Genomic DNA, 15,989 nt, shown 5'->3' with positions numbered 1-15,989 from the left:
ATTATAGATATTTTTGATACCCAGTCTGATAACCGACCCAAAAACCCCCACACACACTTTTGGCCAGATAGCCTAGGTGATCAAAGGGTTACAAATCTTATATCAAATATAATTAATACCCATCACTAACTAAAATTAATATATTTAAAATAAACTTCACTTGGTATTATTTTTTTAAACACTTTTAGCAGATTAGTTTAAGGTTTGTTTTGACATGGATAAAATGAAAAGTTGTCTTCACAATATTATTTTAACATAAAGATGCCCTGACAGAATCGATCGATGTATAAAAGTGAGCATTTAGATGTTACAGGTTTCATTTTTTTTTTTTCAAAATAATGAATTCTGTGCCAATCACCCCCTGTAGCTAACCAACTCTAGTCTCCTCTACTAATGATACGTATTGTGCAAAAAATAACTATAATAAAATTGATTGTTGTAGTTGCAGAAATCAGAAAAGGTCTTGTAACTGAAAGTGTGCCATCTATAAAACAACTCCAAAACAAATTGGTTATTTGATGACCCAGAGAACTCACCACTGACCAAATCATTTGATGTGAAAATACATTTGACTGAAAAGGAGAAAAATGAAAGGAGATGATGTTTGTTGGCCTAAAACCCTACATGCTTTATTTCAGTTCTAGGTTTTGACGAGCGCAAAAGGCCGACAAGAATACACGCATTGCCTACACGCACAAGGGCCCCACACACGCATCCACCTTTTCACACACAGACACACACACGCGCGCGCGCACACACACACAGACAAGCGGGGCCGTGCGCACACAGGCATTAAATTATCAGAAATGAGCCAATCACTGCGCAAATAGAAAATGTATATGATATAGTAAGAAAACAAAAGCAGTAAAATATCATAGTTTACAATAATTCTTCACATTCAAAGGCTTTACATATTCAATACATACACAGCAAGGCCCTGGAACATGACTTCAATCCAAATATGCTTTCATATATTAGAATTTAAATAACACAGAGAAGTCAGGGCAGAACGGAGCGGCCAAATAACCTTTTTTTTTTTTTTTTTTTTTTTTAAGAATAAAAATACAAAACCTGGATCCTAGAGTCACCTCTTTACTCACCTCCCATTTTCAATATTACATACACTGTACATCACAGTCATCTGTTACCAATCAGGAAGACGCACGTACACGCGCGCACACACACTCTCTCACTCACTCAGTCTGTCGATCGCACTCATGCCCACGGACTTCCTGTTAAAAATGGCCAAATGAGAGGAGCCAAACACAAACACACACACACACAAACTCACAGACTGCCCCTCCGTCATAAGCCACCAGTCAGCAAGTCACATTGCAAGCAATTCAAGGGATAGTTCACCCAAAAATGTACTGCCCCTCACGTTGTTCCAAACCCATATGACTTTTTTTTTCTACTGTAAAATGCAAAATGAGAAATTAAGCAGAACGTAAACCTCAGTCACCATTCACTTGTATTGTATAGAAAAAGTATGCAATGTAAGTGAATGGTGACTAAGGCTAACAATTGCCTAACATATCTTTCTGTGTTCCACGGAAGTCAGTCATGTTGAGTTAGAACAAAACAAGGGCGAGTAAATTACGTAATTTTCATTTGTGGGTAAACTTACCCTATAAAAAGAAAAACGGCAAAAAAAGGAACCTCAGTTGCACTTTTAGCTCAGGGCAGGGGGGAAGTGAAGAATTACCATCTCAAACCACATTACTCATGTGGTTTCCATGGTGATTGTTGCGGTGTGGTGGTGGTGATGTCTCCTGATTTAGTTTAAGATTTAATCAGAATACGAAACATGCTAAGGGATACCTCAAAGACATCTGACACCACATCCTTCAATCAGAATTCAGCAAGACCAGCTACTGTAGCCAATAATGGTAAAAAGGACCCGCCTTCACTCTAAACACAGACTAAAGTGACACACTCTGCCGGAGAGAAGCATTTAGGTATTTCAAGGTAAGGGGTTGAGTGTGTGTAAGTGTGTTTGCGTTGCGTAATAAAAGAAAAGTGTGCACTTTTTTCCACTATAAACGAATGGAGATTGCAGGTAACGAACTCTTTCGAGTCACACATCGCTTAAAAATTGATGGAAAGACTTGCGTAGTCATCCATCTATGGGAGTAAGGTTTTCTTTAGGTTGTCTATGCATTGCCTGCCAACATAACATGCAGACTTTGCTGCTTTTGGTTGTAAAGGCTATATCCTCAATGCATGAAACAACTGAATCCGAACTAAGAAAGTGCCAGGGAACGATATATGAAGAGACAGAAAGACAATATATAGTTGGAGAGGTGTCTCAACAGGGGCGTGTCCCTGTCCTGTGATTGGTTGGAGGGCTGTGGGGGTGTGGCCATAAGGGAGAGCTGTAGTCCTATAGGCTGGGGCTCTGATGTTTGTGGTAGATCTTCCTCCAAACTTCCTGGATTTTCTTGCACCATTTATCAGCGTTGCCACTTGGGTCCATTAGATAGTACGTCCGGTTTGGCTGCAGGAAAAAAAAATTAAAAAAAATAAATAAATATTATTTAACATCTACCTTGAAAGTGAAATGATTATTTATGTTAGGGGTAGGTGATATACCGGTAGAAATTTGCCAAGTAGTAGAAATAACAAGTAGTTGAGTATCGTCTATATCGTGGTTCTGCAAAATACTCTGCAAGGTACAGAATTCACATTCCAATCAGAGGTTGCGCTACAAATAATAACGGATCGAAGTTGTCATGGTCTATTTTTGTTATTTTAAGCATTAGTTTTGTATGTAACTCGGGAGAGAAACCGTTCAAAGATGGTTTAAATGAAAACAAATATGATTATTTCATGCCTCCTAAACTGTCAAAATGACGGTCAGCATTTTGAATTATTTAGTATTTTTTATAAAAAGCAGCTATAGAACTGACTCTCCACTAAGTACAGCTCCCCAGTTATTCAGCACGTTTACATGCATGTTCTTACATTGGTTGTTTAATAAGCTGACAACATATGTGGCCATGTAAACGCAATACACAGCATTCCTTTAACGGTGTAAGGTCACAAATAAGGGTGGGCTAAAACATTGATTTTACGATGCATTGCGATCTTCATTTGAAACGATCGATACCGCTTCTTAATTCTCAAGATGGATCTTTTACTCTATGCGCAACCGTCCACTACAATGAGAGGAAATCACTCACATTAGCAACCAAATTTTGTCAAACTAAAAATATATATATTTGACAACTGGTTCATATTTCACTCAACAGTAATTGTGTAGTATAGTGGTGAAGTATTCAGCAGCAAGATCCTTTCACTGGTGTTGAGTAAAAGTTGTTCCTTTTAATGCCTTCCCAAAAATGAGATCCACTCGACCCATTTGTCATAGAATAATGTCTCCTTTAATACCCATTCTGTCCAGTAAAGTCAGTTGTAGATCCAAAAACAACAAAAAATAAACATTTAAATCTAATCATGCATGGCAAAGATGAGATGAAGCCATACGAGTCCATGTGCAACATGTGCTCATTTAGTACAGAAATGCCGGTTTTGTTAAAGAAAGAGTTCTGGTTAGCACGTATTAATAAACAAATCAATGTAAATACTTGTAAATAGTAAAAAAAAAAAAAAAAAATATGCGATTAAAAACTAAACATGTAACAGGAAATAATATCTTATTTACTGATTGAATACATGGATTTGTTCATTTTTAAAAAGCCAAAATGTGACCAAAATAATGAAAAATGAATTAATATTTTCATAATATACCTAGTTATAACGTCCCCTGTATAATTAACACCATTAGCTGGGAGATAATTTCTTTCATACACAAGCAAATGGGACATTATAACCGAAAAATACAAATGTGAATCGATATTGAAACCGAAATGGAACCAAATCAAGAGCTTGTGAATCGCAATCGAATTGGGAAATCTGTATCAATACCCAGCCCTAATTATAAACAGCTTAAGAATAAACCGATCAACACAGGTAGATTTTTGCCCATTACCCTGATTTTGCATTGCATTTTAACAGTTTTACCTGCGTTCTTACTGGCTTTATCAGATTTTTGAAATAAGCCGTTTTTGGGAGTTATCAGCGTATCGGTGTGCATGTAAACAGGCTTATTGTTGGTAAAGCTGTCAAGCTTTCTCACATGCTGCCAAAGAGAGAGAAGAGATTTCACTGATTACATTTCCCAAGGAATCATTATATAATCCCTTTATTAATAGAGTCATTACATATAGTAGCCAGAAAGATTTCCAGTATATATATATATATATATATGTGGATGAAAGTGTTAATTTGCTTCAGATTCAAAGCAAACGATTATAATGTTCAACTAAAGAAGCCCAATTTTTTTGCTTGTATTGAAAACCATGTTGAGATTAATTAGAAGTATATTACTTGTAATAATAACTTCTTTACTGATGTTGTTGTTTAATTGCCATGTACATGACAAGTACATGACATTCAAATAAACGTTTATAGATCTATTACTTCAGACATTAGTTCTATTTTTCCAAATAATGGAATTTGGATATTTGTATCACTTTTCCATAATGATAAAAATAATCCAGAAAATTAAAGAACATTGTAATATACATTTTTGCGTATATCAGCCACCCCTAACTTTTATGTAATATTTTAATGCTGTCTAAGTGTATGATGATAATTGACAGGAGGAACTGATCAACAGGTTTAAGCAATATAAACAGTGTTTACCGTGTGAACAAAGAAGGTTTTGAAGTTCTTTGCTTCAGGCCGCAGTTCGGGTGACCATGGGATCTCTCCTTTCAGAACTTTATTGACCGGGTCAACATAGTACAGATGAGGACCTTCTGTCAGTAGCAACTGCCTTCTCCGTGCAAACAGACCCTGAACCCACAACACACACAGTGTTAAACAAACTTCTGAAGAAAATATTACAACTGCATCAAAATATAAACATCAAAAGTGTCTGACTTTGCGCTTGTCCACTGGGCCCATTTTAAGGATGAGGTTATTCTCCACAAACTGGTGCCTGTTAAAAACAACAGACAGAACAGATTTACAGAAGGCATGCATGGAAAGTATATTGAATGAGAAAACTATACCAATAGTATAGTATATATACCACGGGTTGGCCGCACTCTGCTTGTCCAATAAAATGCGTTTCTCCTCTTCGCTGTACTGCAGGTCGAGCTCCATGCTATTACTGTCCAGCTCATGAATATGTATAAATTGATCCACACTAGGGGAGGGGTTATATGTAGGGTGACTCGTCTCTCCTGTAAATGGAACTAAAGGGGGGAGAACAGGCTGTGCCACCTGCATACAGCTGAACTGGCTCAACAGATCATCGTACTGAAAAATAGAAAGAGATTATTCATAAACTAGATTTCAGAAGAAAATGATCCATGGTTGTCTGTGCAAAACTCGCCTCTACCAGCATGTTCCATGCAGTTGTTAATGTGTTCTGGGTGGTTACTAGTCAAAAGAGCCCACCCAATAGTGTTTGTACAAGAAAATCTGCGTTCACTTACGTTTCCATAGCAATCCTCATCATCTTCGGACATGGCTGGCAGATACGCTGTTAATTTGGGTGGTGTCTGGAAATGAACATCATCCCAGCCGACTGACTCAAAGAAAGGATGGGACTTCAGTGGTCCGTATCCGCCCATCTCCTCACAGCCAATCCGCTTGCACGGATCCAGTGACTGTGAAAATAGTACCGCAGTTAATACACTGCAGGGCCAGGTTGCAAAAAACCTCTTAAGACAGACATTATTTTGGGGCAAAGCACAGAATGTTTGAAAAAAAGCCAAAAAGTTAAGGAATTCATGATGATAAACGTTCTCGTATACTGCATCAACTAACTCAATGGCGAGCTCGCCAAATTGGACGTATTGAAAAGTAAAAGTGGACACTTTAGTGTATTGACACGAAACTTGGCAATGGTCATCACAAGCATGACCTGAGTGTATCTGCTCAGTTTCGGCACAGTGTCACCTAGTGATCAAGAAAATGAAAAATTTATATTTTTGCTTAAAACTTCAGAATAGTTTTGCCTAAAATCATGAGACTGGTCTCTATAGATTCCTTGGGGCATAATGAGTCAATTTATATCCAATTTCCCTATGTCGGCCAAATTGTGCATCTGCCTTTTTGAACTAAGTCTTAATTTTCTGTACATTACACGCATTAATGTATCAATACTAAACTTGGTACATGTCATTGGGGACATGTCCTGAAGGTACTCAAAAGGTTTGGAGACCACATCACCTTGCGGTCAAAAGATACAAAGGAATGCTTAGAACTTTCATTTTTATTATTTAGCCTATTGTCAAAAGACTTGTGTCATTAGCTTCCTTGGGTCATGCAGAGTATGTTGATACCAAATTTGACATGGTTGGCCATACTTCCTGTCCGCCATTTTGAATTTAATTAAAAAGCTCCTCCTAGACCATGTCTAATTCAAATGAAATGTTGTGTGTATCATCTAGAGACTTTTATGACAAAATGTTTTGAAAATATTTTTGATAGACCAAACCATTCTCTTAACGAATGTAATGGCAAGATGCCAAAAAGGATCCGAGGCTGTATCTCTTGAATGCTTTTGGTGTGCTGACATGAAACTTCATATATGGTATTTTTGACTTAGCCCTTAAAATACCATATCAATTTGGTGACAGCGCCACATATTGGACAGAAGTTAAACATTTGTATAACACTATGTCAAATCAACCATTCACTACTCTTAAAATCAACACCAGAATGATATATTCTGCTTTGACTTTTGATAAACAGATCAATACAGTGGTCAGAAGTTGTTTCCATCAACTAAAGAATATATCTAAAATGAAGTCATTCTTATCATCCAAAGATATGGAGTCTGTAATACATGCTTTTATTTCATCCAGATTAGATTATTGTAATGTATTTTATTTGGGTGTTTCACAGTCTCTACTGTCACGTCTTCAGCTGTTGACTGGAACAAATTTCACCAGTGCTGGTCTCTATTCACTGGCTGCCAGTCAAACATTGGGCTCAGTTCAAAGCATTATTGTTCGTTTATAAGGGTTTGCATGGTTTGGCTCCTCCATATATTTCTGATCTTCTTTCATTTCATCATAATACATCCAGAGACCTCAGATCAACCAATAGTCTACGGTTGACTGTTCCAAGGACACGTCTCAAACTGAAAGGAGATCGAGCCTTCTCAGTGGCTGCTCCAGAGCTCTGGAATAATTTGCCACTATACATAAAAACTGCATCAACATATGATGATTTTAAATCTCTTCTTAAACTCACCTATTTATTATTGCATATGGTCACAAGTTGTCTGAACATCAATTGTCTGCGATTGTGTTTTGTGTCCTAATTTTAATTATTATGCTATTTAAACGGTACAGCACTTTGGCCAACAGCGGTTGTTTTTAAAGTTATACGTATGTAAATAAACGATCCTTTCAAACATCTATGATCAAATAAAAAAACATCTATGATAAAATAAAGCTGACCAGAAGCTGTTCCACAAGATCCTTAGCTTTGGGGAAAAATTTCTCAGGAAACTCATACTCCAGTTTAATAATCTTCTGGAATATTAGATATTCATTCCTGTGATGGATTAAAAGAAAACACTGTTAGTTTAGTAACTGGAAGCTTATATCCTCTTACATAGACAAGGTAGATGCTTTTCAAAGTAAACTTACCCAGCTCTGAATGGTGGTAATCCAGCTACAAGCTGGTATATGATGCATCCTAATCCCCAGAGATCCGAACTGCAGCAGGAAATAAGACGGTTACAACAAACAAAAACATTAAACTTTAAAAGTACACCAAGAACCACTGATGCAGCTAAACTCTAAAATAAAACCAAGTTCTTGCTCTTTAAAAATATTAAAGATGCTTTTTGGTAATATTTTCCCTGCAATTAGAAGACGAATCACAAACAAATGACACCTTACCCTAACTGAATTAGGCTCATAACCTATGAAAGCACAACCAGAGCACACATGAAATATGTATCGGCTGTTACCTCTTGCAGGCAGATTTCTCAGTCAGTAATTCAGGAGAGACGTACTGAGCGGTACCAACAAATGAGTTTGCTCTAGCTGCAGGGGAACATCAAAATGACAATATTACTTAATAATGGCACCATAATGACAAGACGTGCACTTCAATGTTTACATTTGTAACGTTTATCAGGCTGCGTGTGTTTTACCCTGTTTACTGTCAGAGGACAGTTGTTTGGCCGTGCCAAAGTCTGTTATTTGAATGTGCATCTTTTCACTAAGCAGAATATTCTCCGGCTTCAGATCTCTGTAACAAAACCACAATAACATTATTAACTCAATGCCAGGCAACAAAAATAACACATTTCCCACAAATCTTCACTAAAGAATAAAATAACCTACATTTATAAACTAAAAACAGTTCAATTTTTGTTGGTATGGGAAAACAAGTTTAAAGGAATAATTCACTTAAAAATGGAATATGTCATTATATACTCACCCTTGTGTTGTCCCAAACCCATACACTTACTAACACAAAACACTTTTACTCTTACAACCTGTAACTTTACATTTCAGGGGTTGTTTTTTCCCCAAAACCTAATCATTTGCCTTCAGAAGACTTGGAATATTCAGAACAATTTGCAATTACTACTTTTATGACACTTTTGGGTCCATTTTATGCTTTAAAGGGAGCCAATATCAACCGCTATCGTATCGAAATCCACAAATGGGACATCTTCTAAAAATTCCTCCTTTTGTGCTTTGAAGAAAGTCATACTAGTTTGGAACAACATTAGGGTGAGTAAATGATGACAGAATTTTAATTTCGGAGTGAACTATTCCTTTAAAATAAATGAACTGACCTGTGGATGATGCCTTTCTGGTGTAGGTACTCAAGAGCACAAACAATCTCCGCAGAGTAGAACCGCGTGCAAGTTTCGTCAAATGAGCCGATTTTCCGAATGTATTTCAGCAGTTCACCATTTTTTGCGTAGCTCAATCCAAAATCTGACAGTATGCTCAAGAAAACATAAGCTGGAATGCAGGGTCAACATTAGAGTGGTTTCACATTTGATATGTAAATATTCTTAGAGGAAGTGTAATATTAAAATGTTTTTCAGGAAGGTGCAGACGAACATGTCCTGACTGAACAAATCCAAAGGAGTCATAAGAATATTTAAATAATGAGATAAGAGAATTATTAAATGAGAATAAGGAACAGGGTTCATACCCCTTTTGACCAAAGTATTTCAAAAACATTTCTGGTTGTTTGTGATTTCTGGAAACTGTTTTTTATAAATAAATGTAATTCAAGAGTGTGAACCATGTGAAACATTTCGACAAATGAAAGAGGCTGTAAACTATTTTAGCCATTCTACTTCCATGAGACTAAACTGTTAGATTAGCCACGCCCTCTTTTCCAAAACCCCACCCTCCAAACATACCAAATGAGCTTTATTGAGACTGACATAGTGCAGAAACTTTGTTAAACACAACAGCAGCAAAATAGCACCCTCAACTGATAACTGTTATGAACGACGTGGTTTAAAAATAGCAGTAAGTCTCAATAATTCGCTGCAACTACAATATTACAAGAACACGGAAAATGATTGACAGGTCTAAAGCGTCAGTGTCCGCGGTCTGTGGATACATTTTGGTTTGCCGTTTACAAAGTCTAGAGTTGTCACAGAGACCGGTGAGTTATCTTACAACACTATCAGGGAGTATTAACTTTTTTTGCATACCTTCCCTTAAAAAAAGGAATATTCCAGGTTCAATACAAGTTAAGTACAATCGACAGCATTTCTGACAATAAAAAAAAAACATCCCTCATCTTTTGCCATTGACAACACAATTGTTTACAGTTGTTTTAGGGTTTACTGCATTATTTAAACAACTTTTAATAGTGCTTTTTTTAATAAAATTATAAGCTTCACATTTATGCATTTAAACTCTTCGAAAATAGGTCCCATTCACTTCCATTCTAAGTGCCTCAATGTAAACCAAATTGTTTTGGTTTTTTTAAAGAGGGAGGATCGAAATAAATTTTTGTGGTAGTCAACACTGTGCCACAAATGCAGTCATCTGAGCTTAACTTGCTTTGAACACAAAATATTTCTTTAACTAAAAATAACTGACTTTTCTGCATCTCTTGGCAACTTCGCTGTGTGATACTGCAGATATTTTTGGCTCTTCTATGAGAAATTTGTCATCTGTAAGCTGCTTTGGATAAAAGCATCTGCTAAATGATTAAATGAAAATCTAACTTACCAGTTTTGCCAATTTTTTTTTTACCTCCCTCTAGTTTAAAAATCCATCAAAAGCTTAAAGTCAACTGATTTTGAACATTTTCTGTTGGCAAATATTTTAAGAACATATTTTAAAAGGTCAGCATTTTTGTGAAAATCTCATTCATTATAAATAAAATGTATTGAAGCAAATATACTGGCATTACATTGGCCACCCTGCTGTTATCAACATTAGTCACTGGAAACTCACTTTGGCTGACCATTAGTTATAAGTTTGTCTGTGTGTGCGTGAAGGATACACAATTTCTCCTCGTCCTGGAAGGTGAAGTAGAGCTTGACAAAGAACGGATGATCCAGGTGTGACATGATGTCTCTCTCTCTTTTGACATATTGCGCTTTATTCTCCTTCATTATGTGGCGCTTTTCCAGGATCTTAACTGGTTAAATACATTCACACACAGACAATATTCAGTGCAGGCAATACAATATATAAAGTGGAATATAATGCAACTAAAACATGAATGAATATTAAGCACAGGCTGATGACTTACTTGCATATTCCTTCCCCGTTAAATGTTCCTTTGCCAAGACAACCTGCAACCACCAAAGATGGCAAAGGTTAGTGCATCAATTCACTTTTTCCAATGAAAAATACTATTTATATTTGAGTTAGGAAGTACATGGAATGGTGTTTAAAAAGGTTATATCATACATTTTGTACGACCTAATGAAACTGTCGAGTTCAAAAATTTACAGCATGTTTTATATTGTACATTAAGTGTTTTCTCTTAAAAGATGAAGGACAATTTGATTCCTTATGATGTGAACACTTTAAGAGTGCATGTGTGCCAATCGTACGGTCGAAAAGGAGCCTTCTCCCAATATTTTGCCGAATCGGAAATCCTCGGGTCTCTTCTTGCGAGGCTGGGTAGACTGGGGAGTCGTGGCCGGTCCCTCCATGCTGTTGCCGTGGAGACGGGGCGTGTCCTGCTGGCCTCTTACCATGGGTGGACAGGAGATGAGAACAGAGGAGTGGAGGGATGCAACATCATACTGATGAGAAAGAGATGTACTTAATTAACTCACATTTCCAGATCAATGCTCATTCCTTAAATATGCCTATGATGTAATGACTGCTTGCATGATGTCGTAGCGATTAACGGATGACAACAGAGGTTAAGTGATGACATCACTCCGAGTTGAAAGACTAACATAAGCAACAACAATAGGGGTGGGAAAAATATTGATTTCTAAATGCATCGCAATCTTAATCTGAACGATATCGATTCTCAAATCTCAAGATGGATCTTTTACTCTATGTGCAATCATCCAGTACAGTGAGAGGAAATCACTCGCATTTGCAACCAAATTTAGCACTATGCAACTAAAAATAAATATATTTGGCAAATGGTTGGTAAATGTTTACATTTCACCAGTAATTGTGTAGTATAGTGGTGGAGTATTCAGCAGCAAGATCCTTTAACTGCATGATGAGAGTAAAAGTTTGTTTTAATTAGTTTTGTGTAATGTGTGTCCAAAGACGAGATCCACACAACCGATTTGTCATTAAATAATATCTCTTTTAATACCCTTTCTGTTCTTTATAGTCAGTTTTTGATCAAAAACAACAAAAAAATTAACATTTAATTATAATCAGGCATAGCACAGATGAGATAAAGCGGTTTACCTTTAAGACACTGTTTACAGAAATGTCCGTTTTCTTAAAGTGACAGTACCGGTTTTTAGCACATGTTCAACAAATTAATGTAAATACATGTAAATAGTACAAATTATGCAGTTAAACAATATGTTAGAAAATACAATATATGCAATATATTATGTTTATTGATTAAATGCATTGACTTGTTCATTTTTAAATAGCTAAAACAATGCAATGCAAGTAAATGGAGAGACTGAGGCTTTCAGTCCCCTAACATTCTGCCTAACATCTTATTTTGTGTTTCCAAGGAAGAAAGTCATATGGGTTTGGAACAGCAGGACTTAGTAAATTATGTCAGAATATTTGTTTTTTGGTGACCTATCTCTTTTAAGTTGTAACAGATATATAATTGTGAAACTCTTGCAAAAGGAAACCATGACTACACTACAAATCATAATACAACCAATTTAGTTTGTCCACTCTCTTAATCCCACACCCACCCACACAGCAGAATATAAACACTAGTTTACTGTAACTGCACAGCTCACATTATTCAGCTTCAAAACAACACTATAAAAACTACACATTAGCCATATCAACAAGAACTTTAGACAGATCTGCACCTATAACCCAGTTAACTACAAGCCCAGACACTGTATAACGGTGTGTTTTTTTTTTTTAACAAGTGATCTTATTATTTATATTACATGAATATTAATGCATCTTATAAGCTTGGAAGTGGAAAAAAAGAATTATATGAGCGAATTGTTGCATGGCACCATAACTATTTTTCTTACGCTCATCTTGAATGCTCAAATACACTAGCAGTCACAGACAGCACTCACCCTTTCAGTCATAGCACTCGTTCAAAGAGGGCGCAGTGCTTTCCTGAAGTAATGACAGAAAAACAGCATCTGGAGTTATTCACACTAAGTAATGACAAACCTGGACGTGACATGTATTATAATGGCTTGACCATTTTTACAAGTTTATTTAAATTCAGAATTGTTAAAACATAATGTTCTGTAATCTGCGTTAATAAAGGATACTCTTATGAAAAATTACCATGGTTTTACTGTAGTAATATTGTATTAACGATGGGTTTTTTATTGGCAGTAACCAAGGTTTTGATACATTTAACCATTATTGGGTAAGTTACTCTAAAAAAAGTAACTAATTACTACCTACTAATTATATCTTCTAAAGTGTTATTAGGTTACTGTACTAATTACTCTGTCTGAAACGTAATTGCTTTACTTATTACTTTCTAAAACCCTTATCAACCTCGACCAGATGAAAAATACAAGGATAGACATGAAAATGTTCTGTTATTTCTTTCAAATGAAAAATTAAGAGTAATCCCTTACTTTAACTTTTCAATGAAAATGTAATTTATTTACAGTAATAGTTGAGTTACAGAATTACAGCAATTAACCATGGTTTTACTACAGCATTACAGTGGTATCCATATGGTAACTTGGTTTTAATAATAGTAACCATTTAATAATATCTATGGTTAATTTTGTGGTTTTATATGTGGCTTATACCAACTAATTTTGAAAGAGTTAAGCAGATTAATAATTTTCAGTTTAGGCCCATAAATATATATAAAATATTTTAATAATAACAGTTACACATTTTATCCAAATAATTCATAAAGATTCATTTTAATACAGGTATTAATATTGCCAGTATTGATCTTAAAGTACTTGGTATCGGATCGAAATAAAATAAGTGGTATTGCCCATCTATACTGATACATCACAAATTAGATTTCTAAGGGTTTATTCTTGAAAAAAAATATTTAAATGGCATAATGGGATAACTGTTGCCTGTAAGAAACACCTGGGAAGGTAAACCTAAAAAAATAACAAATATCCCAAGCCCACCTTCATACATGTAGGCCTCAACTATGAGTCAGTTGATTTGAGGGGAAAATAAACCCCAAAACAAATCAATTATAACACAGATAAGTTAATAATAAGTTTACATATACAAAACAAATCGTCAAAAGTACTTTAATTACTCTTAATTTTGGTTTTAAAATGATAAACTACAAGCAAACAGAGATGCAACTGAGGCAAAACAACCTTAGACGACTTGGTAAAATAGTGTCATAGTCAAATGTTTGACAACATGTCCTGAATGTTGTCTAAATTACATGAATTAAGGTTATAAATAAAATTAATTAGTGTACACTGAAAACAAGTTGAAGATGGCAAGTATCAAAACCCAGTGTCGTGAGTTAGCGGTCAGGCTAACGGCTAAGAAAACAAGCAACTTCATTTGTAGACAGAACGAGCTCATGGTGCTAACAAATAACAATATTAACATTGATCAACAATATTCCTTTAAAATATCAACATCCAGCCTAACCATTCATTCATAAATTCCTGTGCGAAACAAGATAAGAAACAAAAGTTGACACTTCCTGGTTAATTGACTTGCGCTTGTTTTGGGGACTAGCATGCTAGCGAAGCTAACCGCTAAGCTAACAGCTAAAGCTAACAGCGGGTCTCGCGCCACCAGCAGCAGGAAAAAACGCGTTAACAAGCAGCGCGCGCGACGCGGCACGAGGCGGCTTCGAGCGTGCGCTACAGAGACGCTGGCGATACTCACAATCTGACTCGTGGCTCTTGCCATGGAAGTTTTCCGAGGGTAATTTATTTGGCATTAAATAATAGTAGAGACTAGAGTCATGGCCGCCCTCTCTGCGCCTTCATTTCGCGGCTGTGTGACGTCACGCCACAACAACATCACTGCAGTCGAGAGGAGCACGACCGCGCGCCCCCATACGGCGAATCCCCAAAATCATGCCATGGATCAATGTTATGGAGGGCGTTGTGCAACTGCACGTACAGCACTGCACCTCTATAGATGTATGCATTTATATGTTGCTATAAAAACAAACCGGATAAGCGTCATGTTATTTAAATATACCTATGTCTTGCTGCTGTTTCTGGTATTGTTTGTATTGTTGTAGACTGGAAGCTCCTGTCACCAAGACAAATTCCTTGTATGTGTAAGCATACTTGGCAATAAAGCTGATTCTGAGTCTGATATGGTAATCACTCTGTGCTGTGGTAATACATTCTTTAGTGTTTTCAAAAAAGCTCAATTTGGAGTATGAGTATGCAATCAGTATAGAATACTGGTCATAGATAGATAGATAGATAGATAGATAGATAGATAGATAGATAGATAGATAGATAGATAGATAGACAGATGGTGGATATATAATTGATAGATAAATAGATGGATGATTGCTAGATAGATAGATAGATAGATAGATAGATAGATAGATAGATAGATAGATAGATAGATAGATAGATAGATAGATAGATGGTGGATATATAATTGATAGATAAATAGATGGATGATTGCTAGATAGATAGATAGATAGATAGATAGATAGATAGATAGATAGATAGATAGATAGATAGATAGATAGATAGATAGATGGTGGATATATAATTGATAGATAAATAGATGGATGATTGCTAGATAGATAGATATATGACTGATAGATGACTGATAGATAGATAGATAGACAGATGACCACAAAAAACAAACAAACAAACAAACAAAAAAAAAGACTCGTACCTCCTTTTCTTTAAATATGTGAAAAAAAAAATATTTATGGTTAAATTGAGACACTTACAATGGAAGTGAATGGGGCCAATTTTGGGAGAGTTTAAAGGCTCATGTGAAGCTTATAATTTTATAAAAACACTTACATTAACCCTGTGTATTATTTGAGCTTACCTTGTTTCATTAGCGTAGAGTTTACCTTGTTTCATTAGCGTAGAGTTTACCTTGTTTCATTAGCACAGCAACAAAGTTGTAAAATTGGATATAACTTTACAAAGAAAAGGTTAGTAAGCGATTGTATCACACTAAAATCATGTTATCTGCATATTGTTTACGTCCTGTGGCTATACTTCTGAAACAGTGAATATTTTAACATTAACAGATTGGCCCCCTTACTTCAATTGTAAGTGCCTCACTGGGTTATCCATGTTCGCTTCTTTTTTTTTTTTTAAAGAAAATGAGGGACGAGTCGAAATTATTTTTTGTGGTAAATCAATAGTATGCCACAAA

At 35.8% G+C, this 15,989-nt stretch overlaps 1 protein-coding gene across 2 annotated transcripts; it reads right to left on the bottom strand.

Moving 5' to 3' along the window:
- Positions 1-609: 609 nt before the first annotated feature.
- On the bottom strand, positions 610-14,657 carry pdpk1b (3-phosphoinositide dependent protein kinase 1b). Of its 2 annotated transcripts, XM_052113778.1 has the most exons (15): positions 14,508-14,627; positions 12,734-12,776; positions 11,087-11,281; positions 10,780-10,822; positions 10,528-10,665; positions 8,843-8,987; positions 8,189-8,286; positions 8,003-8,078; positions 7,677-7,745; positions 7,485-7,581; positions 5,508-5,681; positions 5,099-5,328; positions 4,948-5,005; positions 4,708-4,860; positions 610-2,497 (listed from the first exon to the last, which is right to left on the bottom strand). In XM_052113778.1, exons 2-15 carry the CDS (start codon positions 12,743-12,745, stop codon positions 2,384-2,386), a joined length of 1,602 nt encoding a protein of 533 aa, XP_051969738.1. In that variant the 5' UTR covers positions 12,746-12,776; positions 14,508-14,627; the 3' UTR covers positions 610-2,383. The 2 variants fall into 2 exon arrangements, with proteins under 2 accessions (XP_051969738.1, XP_051969737.1); XM_052113777.1 differs by lacking the exon at positions 12,734-12,776 and having other exon boundaries at positions 14,508-14,657.
- Between the last annotated feature and the right edge of the window lie 1,332 nt (positions 14,658-15,989).

Source organism: Xyrauchen texanus, chromosome 41 (assembly GCF_025860055.1).
Source record: "Xyrauchen texanus isolate HMW12.3.18 chromosome 41, RBS_HiC_50CHRs, whole genome shotgun sequence".
NCBI classification, from domain to species: Eukaryota; Metazoa; Chordata; class Actinopteri; order Cypriniformes; family Catostomidae; genus Xyrauchen; species Xyrauchen texanus.
The sequence above is the reverse complement of the archived record's forward strand: the minus strand, read 5'-3'. Positions and strand labels throughout refer to the sequence as shown.